This window comes from Bombina bombina, chromosome 5, assembly GCF_027579735.1.
Source record: "Bombina bombina isolate aBomBom1 chromosome 5, aBomBom1.pri, whole genome shotgun sequence".
Taxonomy (NCBI): domain Eukaryota; kingdom Metazoa; phylum Chordata; class Amphibia; order Anura; family Bombinatoridae; genus Bombina; species Bombina bombina.
The window spans coordinates 1,151,616,826-1,151,639,949 of NC_069503.1; the positions used below are offsets into that span (position 1 = coordinate 1,151,616,826).

The 23,124-nt window shown below is 42.5% G+C and overlaps 1 protein-coding gene across 1 annotated transcript in view; it reads left to right on the forward strand.

Annotated features, from left to right (window-relative positions):
* Positions 1 to 23,124, forward strand: part of SCRIB (scribble planar cell polarity protein) — a 746,390-nt gene that overhangs the window by 400,048 nt on the left and 323,218 nt on the right. Inside the window, exon 30 of the mRNA XM_053715486.1 lies at positions 3,548 to 3,628. Coding sequence (XP_053571461.1) covers positions 3,548 to 3,628 — 81 coding nt within the window. The remainder of the gene's footprint in view (positions 1 to 3,547; positions 3,629 to 23,124) is intronic.

Sequence of the window (23,124 nt, forward strand, 5' to 3'; positions counted from 1 at the left end):
TGTGGTATTTCCTTATTTGGACGATATCTTGGTACTTGCTCAGTCTTCACATTTAGCAGAATCTCATACGAATCGACTTGTGTTGTTTCTTCAAGATCATGGTTGGAGGATCAATTTACTAAAAAGTTCATTGATTCCTCAGACAAGGGTAACCTTTTTGGGTTTCCAGATAGATTCAGTGTCCATGACTCTATCTTTGACAGACAAGAGACGTCTAAAATTGATATCAGCTTGTCGAAACCTTCAGTCACAATCATTCCCTTCGGTAGCCTTATGCATGGAAATTCTAGGTCTTATGACTGCTGCATCGGACGCGATCCCCTTTGCTCGTTTTCACATGCGACCTCTTCAGCTCTGTATGCTGAAGCAGTGGTGCAGGGATTACACAGAGATATCTCAATTAATATCTTTAAAACCGATTGTACGACACTCTCTGACGTGGTGGACAGATCACCATCGTTTAGTTCAGGGGGCTTCTTTTGTTCTTCCGACCTGGACTGTAATCTCAACAGATGCAAGTCTTACAGGTTGGGGAGCTGTGTGGGGGTCTCTGACGGCACAAAGGGTTTGGGAATCTCAGGAGGTGAGATTACCGATCAATATTTTGGAACTCCGTGCAATTTTCAGAGCTCTTCAGTCTTGGCCTCTTCTAAAGAGAGAATCGTTCATTTGTTTTCAGACAGACAATGTTACATCTGTGGCATACATCAATCATCAAGGAGGGACTCACAGCCCTCTGGCTATGAAAGAAGTATCTCGAATTCTGGTTTGGGCGGAATCCAGCTCCTGTCTAGTTTCTGCGGTTCATATCCCAGGTATAGACAATTGGGAAGCGGATTATCTCAGTCGCCAAACGTTGCATCCGGGCGAATGGTCTCTTCACCCAGAGGTATTTCTTCAGATTGTTCAAATGTGGGGACTTCCAGAAATAGATCTGATGGCCTCTCATCTAAACAAGAAACTTCCCAGGTATCTGTCCAGATCCAGGGATCCTCAAGCGGAAGCAGTGGATGCATTGTCACTTCCTTGGAAGTATCATTCTGCTTATATCTTTCCGCCTCTAGTTCTTCTTCCAAGAGTGATCTCCAAGATTCTGAAGGAATGCTCGTTTGTTCTGCTGGTAGCTCCAGCATGGCCTCACAGGTTTTGGTATGCGGATCTTGTCCGGATGGCCTCTTGCCAACCGTGGACTCTTCCGTTAAGACCAGACCTTCTGTTGCAAGGTCCTTTTTTCCATCAGGATCTCAAATCCTTAAATTTAAAGGTATGGAGATTGAACGCTTGATTCTTAGTCAAAGAGGTTTCTCTGACTCTGTGATTAATACTATGTTACAGGCTAGTAAATCTGTATCTAGGGAGATATATTATAGAGTCTGGAAGACTTATATTTCTTGGTGTCTTTCTCATCATTTTTCCTGGCATTCTTTTAGAATTCCGAGAATTTTACAGTTTCTTCAAGATGGTTTGGAGAAAGGTTTGTCTGCAAGTTCCTTGAAAGGACAAATCTCTGCTCTTTCTGTTCTTTTTCACAGAAAAATTGCTAATCTTCCTGATATTCATTGTTTTGTACAAGCTTTGGTTCGTATAAAACCTGTCATTAAGTCAATTTCTCCTCCTTGGAGTTTGAATTTGGTTCTGGGGGCTCTTCAAGCTCCTCCGTTTGAACCTATGCACTCGTTGGACATTAAATTACTTCCTTGGAAAGTTTTGTTCCTTTTGGCCATCTCTTCTGCCAGAAGAGTTTCTGAATTATCTGCTCTTTCTTGTGAGTCTCCTTTTCTGATTTTTCATCAGGATAAGGCGGTGTTGCGAACTTCTTTTGAATTTTTACCTAAGGTTGTGAATTCCAACAACATTAGTAGAGAAATTGTGGTTCCTTCATTATGTCCTAATCCTAAGAATTCTAAGGAGAAATCATTGCCTTCTTTGGATGTAGTTAGAGCTTTAAAATATTATGTTAAAGCTACTAAGAATTTCCGAAAGACTTCTAGTCTATTTGTTATCTTTTCCGGTTCTAGGAAAGGTCAGAAGGCCTCTGCCATTTCTTTGGCATCTTGGTTGAAATCTTTAATTCCATCATGCTTATGTCGTCGGGTAAAACTCCGCCTCAAAGGATTACAGCTCATTCTACTAGGTCAGTTTCCACTTCCTGGGCGTTTAGGAATGAAGCTTCGGTTGATCAGATTTGCAAAGCAGCAACTTGGTCTTCTTTGCATACTTTTACTAAATTCTACCATTTTGATGTGTTTTCTTCTTCTGAAGCAGTTTTTGGTAGAAAAGTACTTCAGGCAGCTGTTTCAGTTTGAATCTTCTGCTTATGTTTTCAGTTTTTTTTTGTTTGTTTTTTCAATTATAAAATTTAAACTTTATTTTGGGTGTGGATTATTTTTCAGCGGAATTGACTGTCTTTATTTTATCCCTCCCTCTCTAGTGACTCTTGCGTGGAAAGATCCACATCTTGGGTAGTCATTATCCCATACGTCACTAGCTCATGGACTCTTGCTAATTACATGAAAGAAAACATAATTTATGTAAGAACTTACCTGATAAATTCATTTCTTTCATATTAGCAAGAGTCCATGAGGCCCACCCTTTTTGTGGTGGTTATGATTTTTTTGTATAAAGCACAATTATTCCAATTCCTTATTTTTTATGCTTTCGCACTTTTTTCTTATCACCCCACTTCTTGGCTATTCGTTAAACTGATTTGTGGGTGTGGTGAGGGGTGTATTTATAGGCATTTTGAGGTTTGGGAAACTTTGCCCCTCCTGGTAGGAATGTATATCCCATACGTCACTAGCTCATGGACTCTTGCCAATATGAAAGAAATGAATTTATCAGGTAAGTTCTTACATAAATTATGTTTTTATACGTTCAAAAGGGTTTTAAACTCTGTTTTTAATGATTTTGTACTCTCACCCAATGATTAAGTTAACAATATTCTATTTTCAGACCTATAGGAACTCTGTAAGTAAAAAATCCATTTCCCTTCCCTCTTTCTTGTGCTTTGCTCACAACACATAATAGTAACTTCTCTGTCATTAATGACCACCTGTGCATTTTATTACCGAAGCTGGCAGAACAGCTGAGTGTTGTCTCATGGTAGACAGCAAAGAAATACAAAATCAGCTCAATCCCTCTGAATAAAATCAAGTCTATATTATCCGTTCATTTTTTTTTTAATACAGCACAGTGTTAGATCAACGGTAAAATACATAGAAAGAGAACACTGCTCGAGCCTTTCACAACGGGCTTTCCTCTTATTGTGATCCCCTGTAATCCATTCAGCGCACACAAACAAGTTATATCCGTTTATTAAGTGCACATAAACAGTGACGTTATTATAAGGATGACGTGCACTTTACTTTTATATGAACTTAAAGTGAAAGTGTGATTTCTGCCACTACACGTTGCTTGACCCAACACAGGAGAGATATGACAGAGCAACTGCAGATATCGGAACAGAGCATTAATCAATCCTAGCTCAGTTAGTCGTGTTATCCTCACTTTCCTGTACCTGACTAATTACCTGACTCTTGATTTGTAGGGTTGCAGCAATGAGCCGCTGAAGCTGGACTACAAGACCCTGGCAGCTTTACCCAGCAGTGGTCTTCCCAAAGGGAATCGGGTGAGTGGTGGTGCTGCATGTGGTGTGCGTATTTTACCCCAGAAGATGACCGCTCTATACCCCTTGCATCTGGGGCTTGTGGGGATTTTCTAGTCATATAGCTGTACAGATCTCACAAGGGTACAGGTTATATTTAGTATAGGGGATCAGTGTGTGAGTGCTATAGCTACAGGCGCATCTTCAGTACATATAGCTGTACAGATCTCACAAGGGTACAGGTTATATTTAGTATAGGGGATCAGTGTGTGAGTGATATAGCTACAGGCGCATCTTCAGTACATATAGCTGTACAGATCTCACAAGGGTACAGGTTATATTTAGTATAGGGGATCAGTGTGTGAGTGCTATAGCTACAGGCGCATCTTCAGTACATATAGCTGTACAGATCTCACAAGGGTACAGGTTATGTTTAGTATAGGGGATCAGTGTGTGAGTGCTATAGCTACTGGCGCATCTTCAGTACATATAGCTGTACAGATCTCACAAGGGTACAGGTTATATTTAGTATAGGGGATCAGTGTGTGAGTGCTATAGCTACTGGCGCATCTTCAGTACATATAGCTGTACAGATCTCACAAGGGTACAGGTTATATTTAGTATAGGGATCAGTGTGTGAGTGCTATAGCTACAGGCGCATCTTCAGTACATATAGCTGTACAGATCTCACAAGGGTACAGGTTGTATTTAGTATAGGGGATCAGTGTGTGAGTGCTATAGCTACTGGCGCATCTTCAGTACATATAGCTGTACAGATCTCACAAGGGTACAGGTTATATTTAGTATAGGGATCAGTGTGTGAGTGCTATAGCTACAGGCGCATCTTCAGTACATATAGCTGTACAGATCTCACAAGGGTACAGGTTATATTTAGTATAGGGATCAGTGTGTGAGTGCTATAGCTACTGGCGCATCTTCAGTACATATAGCTGTACAGATCTCACAAGGGTACAGGTTATATTTAGTATAGGGGATCAGTGTGTGAGTGATATAGCTACAGGCGCATCTTCAGTACATATAGCTGTACAGATCTCACAAGGGTACAGGTTATATTTAGTATAGGGGATCAGTGTGTGAGTGATATAGCTACTGGCGCATCTTCAGTACATATAGCTGTACAGATCTCACAAGGGTACAGGTTATATTTAGTATAGGGGATCAGTGTGTGAGTGATATAGCTACAGGCGCATCTTCAGTACATATAGCTGTACTGATCTCACAAGGGTACAGGTTATATTTAGTATAGGGGATCAGTGTGTGAGTGCTATAGCTACAGGCGCATCTTCAGTACATATAGCTGTACAGATCTCACAAGGGTACAGGTTATATTTAGTATAGGGGATCAGTGTGTGAGTGCTATAGCTACTGGCGCATCTTCAGTACATATAGCTGTACAGATCTCACAAGGGTACAGGTTATATTTAGTATAGGGGATCAGTGTGTGAGTGCTATAGCTACTGGCGCATCTTCAGTACATATAGCTGTACAGATCTCACAAGGGTACAGGTTATATTTAGTATAGGGGATCAGTGTGTGAGTGCTATAGTTACTGGCGCATCTTCAGTACATATAGCTGTACAGATCTCACAAGGGTACAGGTTATATTTAGTATAGGGGATCAGTGTGTGAGTGCTATAGCTACTGGCGCATCTTCAGTACATATAGCTGTACAGATCTCACAAGGGTACAGGTTATATTTAGTATAGGGGATCAGTGTGTGAGTGCTACAGCTACTGGCGCATCTTCAGTACATATAGCTGTACAGATCTCACAAGGGGACAGGTTATATTTAGTATAGGGGATCAGTGTGTGAGTGCTATAGCTACAGGTGCATCTTCAGTACATATAGCTGTACAGATCTCACAAGGGTACAGGTTATATTTAGTATAGGGATCAGTGTGTGAGTGCTATAGCTACAGGCGCATCTTCAGTACATATAGCTGTACAGATCTCACAAGGGTACAGGTTATATATAGTATAGGGGATCAGTGTGTGAGTGATATAGCTACAGGCGCATCTTCAGTACATATAGCTGTACAGATCTCACAAGGGTACAGGTTATATTTAGTATAGGGGATCAGTGTGTAAGTGCTATAGCTACAGGCGCATCTTCAGTACATATAGCTGTACAGATCTCACAAGGGTACAGGTTATATTTAGTATAGGGGATCAGTGTGTGAGTGATATAGCTACAGGCGCATCTTCAGTACATATAGCTGTACAGATCTCACAAGGGTACAGGTTATATTTAGTATAGGGGATCAGTGTGTGAGTGCTATAGCTACTGGCGCATCTTCAGTACATATAGCTGTACGGATCTCACAAGGGTACAGGTTATATTTAGTATAGGGGATCAGTGTGTGAGTGCTATAGCTACAGGCGCATCTTCAGTACATATAGCTGTACAGATCTCACAAGGGTACAGGTTGTATTTAGTATAGGGGATCAGTGTGTGAGTGCTATAGCTACTAGCGCATCTTCAGTACATATAGCTGTACAGATCTCACAAGGGTACAGGTTATATTTAGTATAGGGGATCAGTGTGTGAGTGCTATAGCTACAGGCGCATCTTCAGTACATATAGCTGTACAGATCTCACAAGGGCACAGGTTATATTTAGTATAGGGGATCAGTGTGTGAGTGCTATAGCTACTGGCGCATCTTCAGTACATATAGCTGTACAGATCTCACAAGGGTACAGGTTATATTTAGTATAGGGGATCAGTGTGTGAGTGCTATAGCTACAGGCGCATCTTCAGTACATATAGCTGTACAGATCTCACAAGGGTACAGGTTATATTTAGTATAGGGGATCAGTGTGAGTGCTATAGCTACAGGCGCATCTTCAGTACATATAGCTGTACAGATCTCACAAGGGTACAGGTTATATTTAGTATAGGGGATCAGTGTGTGAGTGCTATAGCTACAGGCGCATCTTCAGTACATATAGCTGTACAGATCTCACAAGGGTACAGGTTATATTTAGTATAGGGGATCAGTGTGTGAGTGATATAGCTACTGGCGCATCTTCAGTACATATAGCTGTACAGATCTCACAAGGGTACAGGTTATATTTAGTATAGGGGATCAGTATGTGAGTGCTATAGCTACAGGCGCATCTTCAGTACATATAGCTGTACAGATCTCACAAGGGCACAGGTTATATTTAGTATAGGGATCAGTGTGTGAGTGCTATAGCTACTGGCGCATCTTCAGTACATATAGCTGTACAGATCTCACAAGGGTACAGGTTATATTTAGTATAGGGGATCAGTGTGTGAGTGATATAGCTACTGGCGCATCTTCAGTACATATAGCTGTACAGATCTCACAAGGGCACAGGTTATATTTAGTATAGGGGATCAGTGTGTGAGTGCTATAGCTACAGGCGCATCTTCAGTACATATAGCTGTACAGATCTCACAAGGGTACAGGTTATATTTAGTATAGGGGATCAGTGTGAGTGCTATAGCTACTGGCGCATCATCAGTACATATAGCTGTACAGATCTCACAAGGGCACAGGTTATATTTAGTATAGGGGATCAGTGTGTGAGTGCTATAGCTACAGGCGCATCTTCAGTACATATAGCTGTACAGATCTCACAAGGGTACAGGTTATATTTAGTATAGGGGATCAGTGTGTGAGTGATATAGCTACAGGTGCATCTTCAGTACATATAGCTGTACAGATCTCACAAGGGCACAGGTTATATTTAGTATAGGGGATCAGTGTGTGAGTGCTATAGCTACAGGCGCATCTTCAGTACATATAGCTGTACAGATCTCACAAGGGTACAGGTTATATTTAGTGTAGGGGATCAGTGTGTGAGTGATATAGCTACAGGCGCATCTTCAGTACATATAGCTGTACAGATCTCACAAGGGTACAGGTTATATTTAGTATAGGGATCAGTGTGAGTGCTATAGCTACAGGCGCATCTTCAGTACATATAGCTGTACAGATCTCACAAGGGTACAGGTTATATTTAGTATAGGGATCAGTGTGTGAGTGATATAGCTACTGACGCATCTTCAGTACATATAGCTGTACAGATCTCACAAGGGTACAGGTTATATTTAGTATAGGGGATCAGTGTGTGAGTGCTATAGCTACTGGCGCATCTTCAGTACATATAGCTGTACAGATCTCACAAGGGTACAGGTTATATTTAGTATAGGGGATCAGTGTGTGAGTGATATAGCTACTGGCGCATCTTCAGTACATATAGCTGTACAAATCTCACAAGGGTACAGGTTATATTTAGTATAGGGGATCAGTGTGAGTGCTATAGCTACTGGCGCATCTTCAGTACATATAGCTGTACAGATCTCACAAGGGTACAGGTTATATTTAGTATAGGGATCAGTGTGTGAGTGCTATAGTTACTGGTGCATCTTCAGTACATATAGCTGTACAGATCTCACAAGGGTACAGGTTATATTTAGTATAGGGATCAGTGTGTGAGTGCTATAGCTACAGGCGCATCTTCAGTACATATAGCTGTACAGATCTCACAAGGGCACAGGTTATATTTAGTATAGGGGATCAGTGTGTGAGTGATATAGCTACAGGCGCATCTTCAGTACATGTAGCTGTACAGATCTCACAAGGGTACAGGTTATATTTAGTATAGGGGATCAGTGTGTGAGTGCTATAGCTACTGGCGCATCTTCAGTACATATAGCTGTACAAATCTCACAAGGGTACAGGTTATATTTAGTATAGGGGGATCAGTGTGTGAGTGCTATAGCTACAGGCGCATCTTCAGTACATATAGCTGTACAGATCTCACAAGGGTACAGGTTATATTTAGTATAGGGGATCAGTGTGTGAGTGCTATAGCTACTGGCGCATCTTCAGTACATATAGCTGTACAGATCTCACAAGGGTACAGGTTATATTTAGTATAGGGGATCAGTGTGTGAGTGATATAGCTACAGGCGCATCTTCAGTACATATAGCTGTACAGATCTCACAAGGGCACAGGTTATATTTAGTATAGGGGATCAGTGTGTGAGTGATATAGCTACAGGCGCATCTTCAGTACATATAGCTGTACAGATCTCACAAGGGCACAGGTTATATTTAGTATAGGGGATCAGTGTGTGAGTGCTATAGCTACAGGCGCATCTTCAGTACATATAGCTGTACAGATCTCACAAGGGTACAGGTTATATTTAGTATAGGGGATCAGTGTGTGAGTGCTATAGCTACAGGCGCATCTTCAGTACATATAGCTGTACAGATCTCACAAGGGCACAGGTTATATTTAGTATAGGGGATCAGTGTGTGAGTGATATAGCTACAGGCACATCTTCAGTACATATAGCTGTACAGATCTCACAAGGGTACAGGTTATATTTAGTATAGGGGATCAGTGTGTGAGTGCTATAGCTACAGGCGCATCTTCAGTACATATAGCTGTACAGATCTCACAAGGGCACAGGTTATATTTAGTATAGGGATCAGTGTGTGAGTGCTATAGCTACAGGCGCATCTTCAGTACATATAGCTGTACAGATCTCACAAGGGTACAGGTTATATTTAGTATAAGGGATCAGTGTGTGAGTGATATAGCTACAGGCGCATCTTCAGTACATATAGCTGTACAGATCTCACAAGGGTACAGGTTATATTTAGTATAGGGGATCAGTGTGTGAGTGCTATAGTTACTGGTGCATCTTCAGTACATTTAGCTGTACAGATCTCACAAGGGTACAGGTTATATTTAGTATAGGGGATCAGTGTGTGAGTGCTATAGCTACAGGCGCATCTTCAGTACATATAGCTGTACAGATCTCACAAGGGTACAGGTTATATTTAGTATAGGGGATCAGTGTGTGAGTGCTATAGCTACAGGCGCATCTTCAGTACATATAGCTGTACAGATCTCACAAGGGTACAGGTTATATTTAGTATAGGGGATCAGTGTGTGAGTGCTATAGCTACAGGCGCATCTTCAGTATATATAGCTGTACAGATCTCACAAGGGTACAGGTTATATTTAGTATAGGGATCAGTGTGAGTGCTATAGCTACAGGCGCATCTTCAGTACATATAGCTGTACAGATCTCACAAGGGTACAGGTTATATTTAGTATAGGGGATCAGTGTGTGAGTGCTATAGCTACAGGCGCATCTTCAGTACATATAGCTGTACAGATCTCACAAGGGTACAGGTTATATTTAGTATAGGGATCAGTGTGTGAGTGATATAGCTACTGGCGCATCTTCAGTACATATAGCTGTACAGATCTCACAAGGGTACAGGTTATATTTAGTATAGCGGATCAGTGTGTGAGTGCTATAGCTACAGGCGCATCTTCAGTACATATAGCTGTACAGATCTCACAAGGGTACAGGTTATATTTAGTATAGGGGATCAGTGTGTGAGTGATATAGCTACTGGCGCATCTTCAGTACATATAGCTGTACACATCTCACAAGGGTACAGGTTATATTTAGTATAGGGGATCAGTGTGTGAGTGCTATAGCTACAGGCGCATCTTCAGTACATATAGCTGTACAGATCTCACAAGGGTACAGGTTATATTTAGTATAGGGGATCAGTGTGTGAGTGCTATAGCTATAGGCGCATCTTCAGTACATATAGCTGTACAGATCTCACAAGGGTACAGGTTATGTTTAGTATAGGGGATCAGTGTGTGAGTGATATAGTTACTGGCGCATCTTCAGTACATATAGCTGTACAGATCTCACAAGGGTACAGGTTATGTTTAGTATAGGGGATCAGTGTGTGAGTGATATAGTTACTGGCGCATCTTCAGTACATATAGCTGTACAGATCTCACAAGGGTACAGGTTATATTTAGTATAGGGGATCAGTGTGAGTGCTATAGCTACAGGCGCATCTTCAGTACATATAGCTGTACAGATCTCACAAGGGTACAGGTTATATTTAGTATAGGGATCAGTGTGTGAGTGCTATAGCTACTGGTGCATCTTCAGTACATATAGCTGTACAGATCTCACAAGGGTACAGGTTATATTTAGTATAGGGGATCAGTGTGTGAGTGCTATAGCTACTGGCGCATCTTCAGTACATATAGCTGTACAGATCTCACAAGGGTACAGGTTATATTTAGTATAGGGGATCAGTGTGTGAGTGCTATAGCTACAGGCGCATCTTCAGTACATATAGCTGTACAGATCTCACAAGGGTACAGGTTATATTTAGTATAGGGGATCAGTGTGTGTGCTATAGCTACTGGCGCATCTTCAGTACATATAGCTGTACAGATCTCACAAGGGTACAGGTTATATTTAGTATAGGGGATCAGTGTGTGAGTGATATAGCTACTGGCGCATCTTCAGTACATATAGCTGTACAAATCTCACAAGGGTACAGGTTATATTTAGTATAGGGGATCAGTGTGTGAGTGATATAGCTACAGGCGCATCTTCAGTACATATAGCTGTACAGATCTCACAAGGGTACAGGTTATATTTAGTATAGGGGATCAGTGTGTGAGTGATATAGCTACAGGCGCATCTTCAGTACATATAGCTGTACAGATCTCACAAGGGTACAGGTTATATTTAGTATAGGGGATCAGTGTGTGAGTGCTATAGCTACTGGCGCATCTTCAGTACATATAGCTGTACAGATCTCACAAGGGCACAGGTTATATTTAGTATAGGGGATCAGTGTGTGAGTGCTATAGTTACTGGCGCATCTTCAGTACATATAGCTGTACAGATCTCACAAGGGTACAGGTTATATTTAGTATAGGGGATCAGTGTGTGAGTGCTATAGCTACTGGCGCATCATCAGTACATACAGGGAGTGCAGAATTATTAGGCAAGTTGTATTTTTGAGGATTAATTTTATTATTGAACAGCAACCATGTTCTCAATGAACCCAAAAAACTCATTAATATCAAAGCTGAATATTTTTGGAAGTAGTTTTTAGTTTGTTTTTAGTTTTAGCTATTTTAGGGGGATATCTGTGTGTGCAGGTGACTATTACTGTGCATAATTATTAGGCAACTTAACAAAAAACAAATATATACCCATTTCAATTATTTATTTTTACCAGTGAAACCAATATAACATCTCAACATTCACAAATATACATTTCTGACATTCAAAAACAAAACAAAAACAAATCAGTGACCAATATAGCCACCTTTCTTTGCAAGGACACTCAAAAGCCTGCCATCCATGGATTCTGTCAGTGTTTTGATCTGTTCACCATCAACATTGCGTGCAGCAGCAACCACAGCCTCCCAGACACTGTTCAGAGAGGTGTACTGTTTTCCCTCCTTGTAAATCTCACATTTGATGATGGACCACAGGTTCTCAATGGGGTTCAGATCAGGTGAACAAGCAGGCCATGTCATTAGATTTTCTTCTTTTATACCCTTTCTTGCCAGCCACGCTGTGGAGTACTTGGACGCGAGTGATGGAGCATTGTCCTGCATGAAAATCATGTTTTTCTTGAAGGATGCAGACTTCTTCCTGTACCACTGCTTGAAGAAGGTGTCTTCCAGAAACTGGCAGTAGGACTGGGAGTTGAGCTTGACTCCATCCTCAACCCGAAAAGGCCCCACAAGCTCATCTTTGATGATACCAGCCCAAACCAGTACTCCACCTCCACCTTGCTGGCGTCTGAGTCGGACTGGAGCTCTCTGCCCTTTACCAATCCAGCCACGGGCCCATCCATCTGGCCCATCAAGACTCACTCTCATTTCATCAGTCCATAAAACCTTAGAAAAATCAGTCTTGAGATATTTCTTGGCCCAGTCTTGACGTTTCAGCTTGTGTGTCTTGTTCAGTGGTGGTCGTCTTTCAGCCTTTCTTACCTTGGCCATGTCTCTGAGTATTGCACACCTTGTGCTTTTGGGCACTCCAGTGATGTTGCACCTCTGAAATATGGCCAAACTGGTGGCAAGTGGCATCTTGGCAGCTGCACGCTTGACTTTTCTCAGTTCATGGGCAGTTATTTTGCGCCTTGGTTTTTCCACACGCTTCTTGCGACCCTGTTGACTATTTTGAATGAAACGCTTGATTGTTCAATGATCACGCTTCAGAAGCTTTGCAATTTTAAGAGTGCTGAATCCCTCTGCAAGATATCTCACTATTTTTGACTTTTCTGAGCCTGTCACGTCCTTCTTTTGACCCATTTTGCCAAAGGAAAGGAAGTTGCCTAATAATTATCCACACCTGATATAGGGTGTTGATGTCATTAGACCACACCCCTTCTCATTACAGAGATGCACATCACCTAATATGCTTAATTGGTAGTAGGCTTTCGAGCCTATACAGCTTGGAGTAAGACAACATGCATAAAGAGGATGATGTGGTCAAAATACTCATTTGCCTAATAATTCTGCACTCCCTGTATAGCTGTACAGATCTCACAAGGGTACAGGTTATATTTAGTATAGGGGATCAGTTTGTGAGTGCTATAGCTACTGGCGCATCTTCAGTACATATAGCTGTACAGATCTCACAAGGGTACAGGTTATATTTAGTATAGGGGATCAGTGTGTGAGTGCTATAGCTACTGGCGCATCATCAGTACATATAGCTGTACAGATCTCACAAGGGTACAGGTTATATTTAGTATAGGGGATCAGTGTGAGTGCTATAGCTACTGGCGCATCTTCAGTACATGTAGCTGTACAGATCTCACAAGGGTACAGGTTATATTTAGTATAGGGGATCAGTGTGAGTGCTATAGCTACTGGCGCATCTTCAGTAGATGTAGCTGTACAGATCTCACAAGGTAAGTAAGGATAATAATGTAGTGATGTTTATAGTGAGGATAATAATGTGAGGTGCAGCTTTATACTGGGGACATGAGTCAGACACTGGTTATTTTACTAGACAAGTGAGTGATGTTTATAGTGAGGATAATATTGTGCGGTGCAGCTTTATACTGGGGGACGTGAGTCAGGCACTTGTTCTGTACCAGACATGTGAGTGATGTTTATAGTGAGTATAATAATGTGATGTGCAGCTTTATACTGGGGGGGGGGTGTGAGTCAGACATTGGTTCTGGTACTAGACATGTAAGTGATGTTTATAGTGGGGATAATAATGTGATGTGCAGCTTTATACTGGGGGGGGGGGTGTGAGTCAGACACTGGGTCTGGTACTAGACATGTGAGTGATGTTTATAGTGAGGATAATAATGTGATGTGCAGGTTTATACTGGGGGGGGGGTGTGAGTCAGACATTGGTTCTGGTACTAGACATGTGAGTGATGTTTATAGTGAGTATAATAATGTGAGATGCAGCTTTATACTGGGGACGTGAGTCAGACACTTTTTCTGGTACTAGACATGCGAGTGATGTTTATAGTGAGTATAATAATGTGATGTGCAGCTTTATACTGGGGGCATATGTCAGACACTGGTTCTGGTACTAGACATGTGAGTGATGTTTATAGTGAGTATAATAATGTGATGTGCAGCTTTATACTGGGGGACGTGAGTCAGACACTGGTTCTGGTACTAGACATGTGAGTGATGTTTATAGTGAGGATAATATTGTGAGGTGCAGCTTTATACTGGGGGCGTGAGTCACAGTGGTTGGTACTAGACATGTGAGTGATGTTTATAGTGAGTATAATAATGTGATGTGCAGCTTTATACTGGGGGACGTGAGTCACACTGGTTCTGGTACTAGACATGTGAGTGATGTTTATAATGTTTATAGTGAGTATAATAATGTGAAGTGCAGCTTTATACTGGGGGACGTGAGTCACACTGGTTCTGGTACTAGACATGTGAGTGATGTTTATAGTGAGGATAATATTGTGAGGTGCAGCTTTATACTGGGGGCGTGAGTCAGACACTGGTTCTGGTACTAGACATGCGAGTGATGTTTATAGTGAGTATAATAATGTGAGGTGCAGCTTTATACTGGGGACGTGAGTCACACTGGTTCTGGTACTAGACATGTGAGTGATGTTTATAGTGAGTATAATAATGTTATGAGCAGCTTTATACTGGGGGACGTGAGTCAGACACTGGTTCTGGTACTAGACATGTGAGTGATGTTTATAGTGAGGATAATAATGTGAGGTGCAGCTTTATACTGGGGACGTGAGTCAGACACTGGTTCTGGTACTAGACATGTGAGTGATGTTTATAGTGAGTATAATAATGTGATGTGCAGCTTTATACTGGGGGTCATAAGTCAGACACTGGTTCTGGTGCAGATTTATACTGGGGGTCATGAGTCAGACACTGGTTTTGGTGCAGATTTATACTGGGGGTCATGTATCAGACACTGGTTCTGGTACTAGACATGTGAGTGGTGTTATAGTGAGTATAATAATGTGAGGTGCAGCTTTATTCTGGGGGGACGTGAGTAAGAAACATGTTCTGTACTAGACATCTGAGTGGTGCGGTGCAGCTTTATTCTGGTGGGCGTGAATCAGACACTGGTTCTGGTACTAGACATGTGAGTGATGTTTATAGTGAGGATAATAATGTGAGGTGCACATTTATACTGGGGACGTGAGTCACAGTGGTTGGTACTAGACATGTGAGTGATGTTTATAGTGAGGATAATAATGTGAGGTGCAGATTTATACTGGGGGTCATAAGTCAGACACTGGTTCTGGTGCAGATTTATACTGGGGGGTCATGAGTCGGACACTGGTTCTGGTGCAGATTTATACTGGGGGTCATGAGTCAGACACTGGTTCTGGTGCAGATTTATACTGGGGGTCATGAGTCAGACACTGGTTCTGGTGCAGATTTATACTGGGGGGTCATGAGTCGGACACTGGTTCTGGTGCAGATTTATACTGGGGGTCATGAGTCATACACTGGTTTTGGTGCAGTTTTATTCTGGGGGTCATGAGTCAGACACTGGTTCTGGTACTAGACATGTGAGTGGTGTTATAGTGAGTATAATAATGTGAGGTGCAGCTTTATTCTGGGGGGACGTGAGTAAGAAACATGTTCTGTACTAGACATCTGAGTGGTGCGGTGCAGCTTTATTCTGGTGGGCTTGAGTCAGACACTGGTTCTGGTACTAGACATTTGAGTGATGTTTATAGTGAGTATAATAATGTGATGTGCAGCTTTATTCTGGTGGGCGTGAGTCAGACACTGGTTCTGGTGCAGATTTATACTGGGGTCATGAGTCAGACACTGGTTCTGGTACTAGACATGTGAGTGGTGTTATAGTGAGTATAATAATGTGATGTGCAGCTTTATTCTGGGGGGACGTGAGTCACACTGGTTCTGGTACTAGACATGTGAGTGATGTTTATAGTGAGTATAATAATGTGATGAGCAGCTTTATACTGGGGGACGTGAGTCAGACACTGGTTCTGGTACTAGACATGTGAGTGATGTTTATAGTGAGTATAATAATGTGAGGTGCAGCTTTATACTGGGGACGTGAGTCAGACACTTTTTCTGGTACTAGACATGCGAGTGATGTTTATAGTGAGTATAATAATGTGATGTGCAGCTTTATTCTGGTGGGCGTGAGTCAGACACTGGTTCTGGTGCAGATTTATACTGGGGTCATGAGTCAGACACTGGTTCTGGTACTAGACATGTGAGTGGTGTTATAGTGAGTATAATAATGTGATGTGCAGCTTTATTCTGGGGGGACGTGAGTCACACTGGTTCTGGTACTAGACATGTGAGTGATGTTTATAGTGAGTATAATAATGTGATGAGCAGCTTTATACTGGGGGACGTGAGTCAGACACTGGTTCTGGTACTAGACATGTGAGTGATGTTTATAGTGAGTATAATAATGTGAGGTGCAGCTTTATACTGGGGACGTGAGTCAGACACTTTTTCTGGTACTAGACATGCGAGTGATGTTTATAGTGAGTATAATAATGTGATGTGCAGCTTTATTCTGGTGGGCGTGAGTCAGACACTGGTTCTGGTGCAGATTTATACTGGGGTCATGAGTCAGACACTGGTTCTGGTACTAGACATGTGAGTGGTGTTATAGTGAGTATAATAATGTGATGTGCAGCTTTATTCTGGGGGGACGTGAGTCAGACACTTGTTCTGTACTAGACATGCGAGTGGTGTTTATAGTGAGTATAATATTGTGAGGTGCAGCTTTATTCTGGTGGGTGTGAGTTAGACACTTGTACTAGACATGTGAGCGGTGCAGCTTTATTCTGGTGGGCGGGAGTCAGACACTTGTACTAGACATGTGAGTGGTGCGTTGCAGCTTTATTCTGGGGGGCGTGAGTCAGACACTTGCTCTGTACTAGACATGTGAGTGATGTTTATAGTGAGGATAATAATGTGACGTGCAGCTTTATACTGGGGGACATGAGTCGACACTTGTTCTGTACTAGACATGTGAGTGATGTTTATAGTGAGTATAATAATGTGAGGTGCAGATTTTTATACTGGGGGTCATTAGTCATACACTTGTTCTGTACTAGACATGTGAGTGGTGCAGTGCAGCTTTATTCTTGGGGGGCGTGAGTCAGACACTTGTTCTCTACTAGACATGTGAGTGGTGAGGTGCAGATTTATACTGGGGGGGGCGTGAGTCAGACACTTGTTCTGTACTAGACATGTGAGTGGTGTTATAGTGAGTATAATAATGTGAGGTGCAGCTTTATTCTGGGGGGACGTGAGTAAGAAACATGTTCTGTACTAGACATCTGAGTGGTGCGGTGCAGCTTTATTCTGGGGGCGTGAGTCAGACACTTGTTCTGTACTAGACATGTGAGTGGTGTTTATAGTGGGGATAATAATGTGATGTGCAGCTTTATTCTGGGGGGCGTGAGTCAGACACTTGTTCTGTACTAGACATGTGAGTGGTGCAGTGCAGCTTTATTCTTGGGGGGCGTGAGTCAGACACTTGTTCTGTACTAGACATGTGAGTGGTGCGGTGCAGATTTATACTGGGGGTCATGAGTCAGACACTTGTTCTGTACTAGACATGTGAGTGGTGCGGTGCAGATTTATACTGGGGGTCATGAGTCAGACACTTGTTCTGTACTAGACATGTGTATGGTGTTTATAGTGGGGATAATATTGTGATGTGCAGCTTTATACTGGGGGTCATGAGTCAGACACTTGTTCTGTACTAGACATGTGAGTGGTGCGGTGCAGCTTTATTCTGGGGGACGTGAGTCAGACACTTTTTCTGGTACTAGACATGCGAGTGATGTTTATAGTGAGTATAATAATGTGATGTGCAGCTTTATACTGGGGGACGTGAGTCACACTGGTTCTGGTACTAGACATGTGAGTGATGTTTATAGTGAGTATAATAATGTGATGAGCAGCTTTATACTGGGGGACGTGAGTCAGACACTGGTTCTGGTACTAGACATGTGAGTGATGTTTATAGTGAGGATAATAATGTGAGGTGCACATTTATACTGGGGACGTGAGTCACAGTGGTTGGTACTAGACATGTGAGTGATGTTTATAGTGAGTATAATAATGTGAGGTGCAGCTTTATACTGGGGGTCATGAGTCAGACACTGGTTCTGTTACTAGACATGTGAGTGATGTTTATAGTGAATATAATAATGTGATGTGCAGCTTTATACTGGGGGTCATGAGTCAGACACTGGTTCTGTTACTAGACATGTGAGTGATGTTTATAGTGAGGATAATAATGTGAGGTGCAGATTAATACTGGGGGTCATAAGTCGGACACTGGTTCTGGTGCAGATTTATACTGGGGGTCATGAGTCAGACACTGGTTTTGGTGCAGATTTATACTGGGGGTCATGAGTCAGACACTGGTTTTGGTGCAGATTTATACTGGGGGTCATGTATCTGACACTGGTTCTGGTACTAGACATGTGAGTGGTGTTATAGTGAGTATAATAATGTGAGGTGCAGCTTTATTCTGGGGGGACGTGAGTAAGAAACATGTTCTGTACTAGACATCTGAGTGGTGCGGTGCAGCTTTATTCTGGTGGGCGTGAGTCAGACACTGGTTCTGGTACTAGACATATGAGGTGCAGCTTTATACTGGGGGTATGAGTCAGATACTGGTTCTGGTACTAGACATGTGAGTGATGTTTATAGTGAGGATAATAATGTGATGTGCAGCTTTATACTGGGGGGGGTGTGAGTCAGACACTGGTTCTGTTACTAGACATGTGAGATGCAGCTTTATACTGGGGACGTGAGTCAGACACTAGTTCTGGTACTAGACATGTGAGTGATGTTTATAGTGAGGATAATATTGTGAGGTGCAGCTTTATACTGGGGGCATGAGTCACAGTGGTTGGTACTAGACATGCGAGTGATGTTTATAGTGAGTATAATAATGTGATGTGCAGCTTTATACTGGGGGACGTGAGTCAGACACTGGTTCTGGTACTAGACATGTGAGTGATGTTTATAGTGAGTATAATAATGTGATGAGCAGCTTTATACTGGGGGACGTGAGTCAGACACTGGTTCTGGTACTAGACATGTGAGTGATGTTTATAGTGAGGATAATATTGTGAGGTGCAGCTTTATACTGGGGGGGTGAGTCACAGTGGTTGGTACTAGACATGCGAGTGATGTTTATAGTGAGTATAATAATGTGATGAGCAGCTTTATACTGGGGGACGTGAGTCAGACACTGGTTCTGGTACTAGACATGTGAGTGATGTTTATAGTGAGTATAATAATGTGAGGTGCAGCTTTATACTGGGGACGTGAGTCAGACACTTTTTCTGGTACTAGACATGCGAGTGATGTTTATAGTGAGTATAATAATGTGATGTGCAGCTTTATACTGGGGGACGTGAGTCACACTGGTTCTGGTACTAGACATGTGAGTGATGTTTATAGTGAGTATAATAATGTGATGTGCAGCTTTATACTGGGGGACGTGAGTCACACTGGTTCTGGTACTAGACATGTGAGTGATGTTTATAGTGAGTATAATAATGTGATGAGCAGCTTTATACTGGGGACGCGAGTCAGACACTGGTTCTGGTACTAGACATGTGAGTGATGTTTATAGTGAGGATAATAATGTGAGGTGCACATTTATACTGGGGACGTGAGTCACAGTGGTTGGTACTAGACATGTGAGTGATGTTTATAGTGAGGATAATAATGTGAGGTGCAGATTAATACTGGGGGTCATAAGTCGGACACTGGTTCTGGTGCAGATTTATACTGGGGGTCATGAGTCGGACACTGGTTCTGGTGCAGATTTATACTGGGGGTCATGAGTCAGACACTGGTTTTGGTGCAGATTTATACTGGGGGTCATGTATCAGACACTGGTTCTGGTACTAGACATGTGAGTGGTGTTATAGTGAGTATAATAATGTGAGGTGCAGCTTTATTCTGGGGGGACGTGAGTAAGAAACATGTTCTGTACTAGACATCTGAGTGGTGCGGTGCAGCTTTATTCTGGTGGGTGTGAGTCAGACACTGGTTCTGGTACTAGACATGTGAATGATGTTTATAGTGAGGATAATAATGTGAGGTGCACATTTATACTGGGGACGTGAGTCACAGTGGTTGGTACTAGACATGTGAGTGATGTTTATAGTGAGGATAATAATGTGAGGTGCAGCTTTATACTTGGGGTCATGAGTCAGACACTGGTTCTGTTACTAGACATGTGAGTGATGTTTATAGTGAGGATAATAATGTGAGGTGCAGATTTATACTGGGGGTCATAAGTCAGACACTGGTTCTGGTGCAGATTTATACTGGGGGTCATGAGTCAGACACTGGTTCTGGTGCAGATTTATACTGGGGTGTCATGAGTCGGACACTGGTTCTGGTGCAGATTTATACTGGGGGTCATGAGTCAGACACTGGTTCTGGTGCAGATTTATACTGGGGGTCATGAGTCAGACACTGGTTCTGGTGCAGATTTATACTGGGGGGTCATGAGTCGAACACTGGTTCTGGTGCAGATTTATACTGGGGGTCATAAGTCGGACACTGGTTCTGGTGCAGATTTATACTGGGGGGTCATGAGTCGGACACTGGTTCTGGTGCAGATTTATACTGGGGGTCATAAGTCAGACACTGGTTCTGGTGCAGATTTATACTGGGGGGTCATGAGTCGGACACTGGTTCTGGTGCCGATTTATAATGGGGGTCATGAGTCAGACACTGGTTTTGGTGCAGATTTATACTGGGGGTCATGAGTCAGACACTGGTTCTGGTACTAGACATGTGAGTGGTGTTATAATGAGTATAATAATGTGAGGTGCAGCTTTATTCTGGGGGGACGTGAGTAAGAAACATGTTCTGTACTAGACATCTGAGTGGTGCGGTGCAGCTTTATTCTGGTGGGCTTGAGTCAGACACTGGTTCTGGTACTAGACATTTGAGTGATGTTTATAGTGAGTATAATAATGTGATGTGCAGCTTTATTCTGGTGGGCGTGAGTCAGACACTGGTTCTGGTGCAGATTTATACTGGGGTCATGAGTCAGACACTGGTTCTGGTACTAGACATGTGAGTGGTGTTTTAGTGAGTATAATAATGTGAGGTGCAGCTTTATTCTGGGGACGTGAGTCAGACACTGGTTCTGGTACTAGACATGTGAGTGATGTTTATAGTGAGTATAATAATGTGACGTGTAGCTTTATTCTGGTGGGCGTGAGTCAGACACTTGTTCTGTACTAGAGATGCGAGTGGTGTTTATAGTGAGGATAATAATGTGACGTGCAGCTTTATACTGGGGGACATGAGTCGACACTTGTTCTGTACTAGACATGTGAGTGGTGTTTATAGTGGGGATAATATTGTGAGGTGCAGATTTTTATACTGGGGGGTCATTAGTCATACACTTGTTCTGTACTAGACATGTGAGTGGTGCAGTGCAGCTTTATTCTTGGGGGGCGTGAGTCAGACACTTGTTCTCTACTAGACATGTGAGTGGTGACGTGCAGCTTTATACTGGGGGACATGAGTCGACACTTGTTCTGTACTAGACATGTGAGTGGTGTTTATAGTGGGGATAATATTGTGAGGTGCAGCTTTATACTGGGGGTCATGAGTCAGACACTTGTTCTGTACTAGACATGTGAGTGATGTTTATAGTGGGGATAATAATGTGATGTGCAGCTTTATACTGGGGGTCGTGAGTCAGACACTTGTTCTGTACTAGACATCTGAGTGGTGCGGTGCAGCTTTATTCTGGTGGCCGTGAGTCAGACACTGGTTCTGGTACTAGACATGTGAGTGGTGAGGTGCAGCTTTATACTGGGGGTCATGAGTCAGACACTTGTTCTGTACTAGACATGTGAGTGATGTTTATAGTGGGGATAATATTGTGAGGTGCAGCTTTATTCTGGGGGGCGTGAGTCAGACACTTGTTCTTTACTAGACATGTGAGTGGTGTTTATAGTGGGGATAATATTGTGAGGTGCAGCTTTATACTGGGGGTCATGAGTCAGACACTTGTTCTGTACTAGACATGTGAGTGGTGTTTATAGTGGGGATAATATTGTGAGGTGCAGCTTTATACTGGGGGGGGGGCGTGAGTCAGACACTTGTTCTGTACTAGACATGTGAGAGGTGTTTATAGTGGGGATAATATTGTGAGGTGCAGCTTTATACTGGGGGTCATGAGTCAGACACTTGTTCTGTACTAGACATGTGAGTGGTGTTTGTAGTGGGGATAATATTGTGAGGTGCAGCTTTATACTGGGGGGGGGGGCGTGAGTCAGACACTTGTTCTTTACTAGACATGTGAGAGGTGTTTATAGTGGGGATAATATTGTGAGGTGCAGCTTTATACTAGGGGGGCGTGAGTCAGACACTTGTTCTGTACTAGACATGTGAGTGATGTTTATAGTGGGGATAATATTGTGAGGTGCAGATTTATACTGGGGGTCATGAGTCAGACACTTGTTCTGTACTCGACATGTGAGTGGTGTTTATAGTGGGGATAATATTGTGAGGTGCAGATTTATTCTGGGGGTCATACACTTGTTCTGTACTAGACATGTGAGTGGTGCAGCTTTATTCTGGGGGGCGTGAGTCAGACACTTGCTCTGTACTAGACATGTGAGTGATGTTTATAGTGAGGATAATAATGTGACGTGCAGCTTTATACTGGGGGACATGAGTCGACACTTGTTCTGTACTAGACATGTGAGTGGTGTTTATAGTGGGGATAATATTGTGAGGTGCAGATTTTTATACTGGGGGTCATTAGTCATACACTTGTTCTGTACTAGACATGTGAGTGGTGCAGTGCAGCTTTATTCTTGGGGGGCGTGAGTCAGACACTTGTTCTCTACTAGACATGTGAGTGGTGAGGTGCAGATTTATACTGGGGGGGGGCGTGAGTCAGACACTTGTTCTGTACTAGACATGTGAGTGATGTTTATAGTGGGGATAATAATGTGATGTGCAGCTTTATTCTGGGGGGCGTGAGTCAGACACTTGTTCTTTACTAGACATGTGAGTGGTGTTTATAGTGGGGATAATATTGTGAGGTGCAGCTTTATACTGGGGGGGGCGTGAGTCAGACACTTGTTATGTACTAGAAATGTGAGAGGTGTTTATAGTGGGGATAATATTGTGA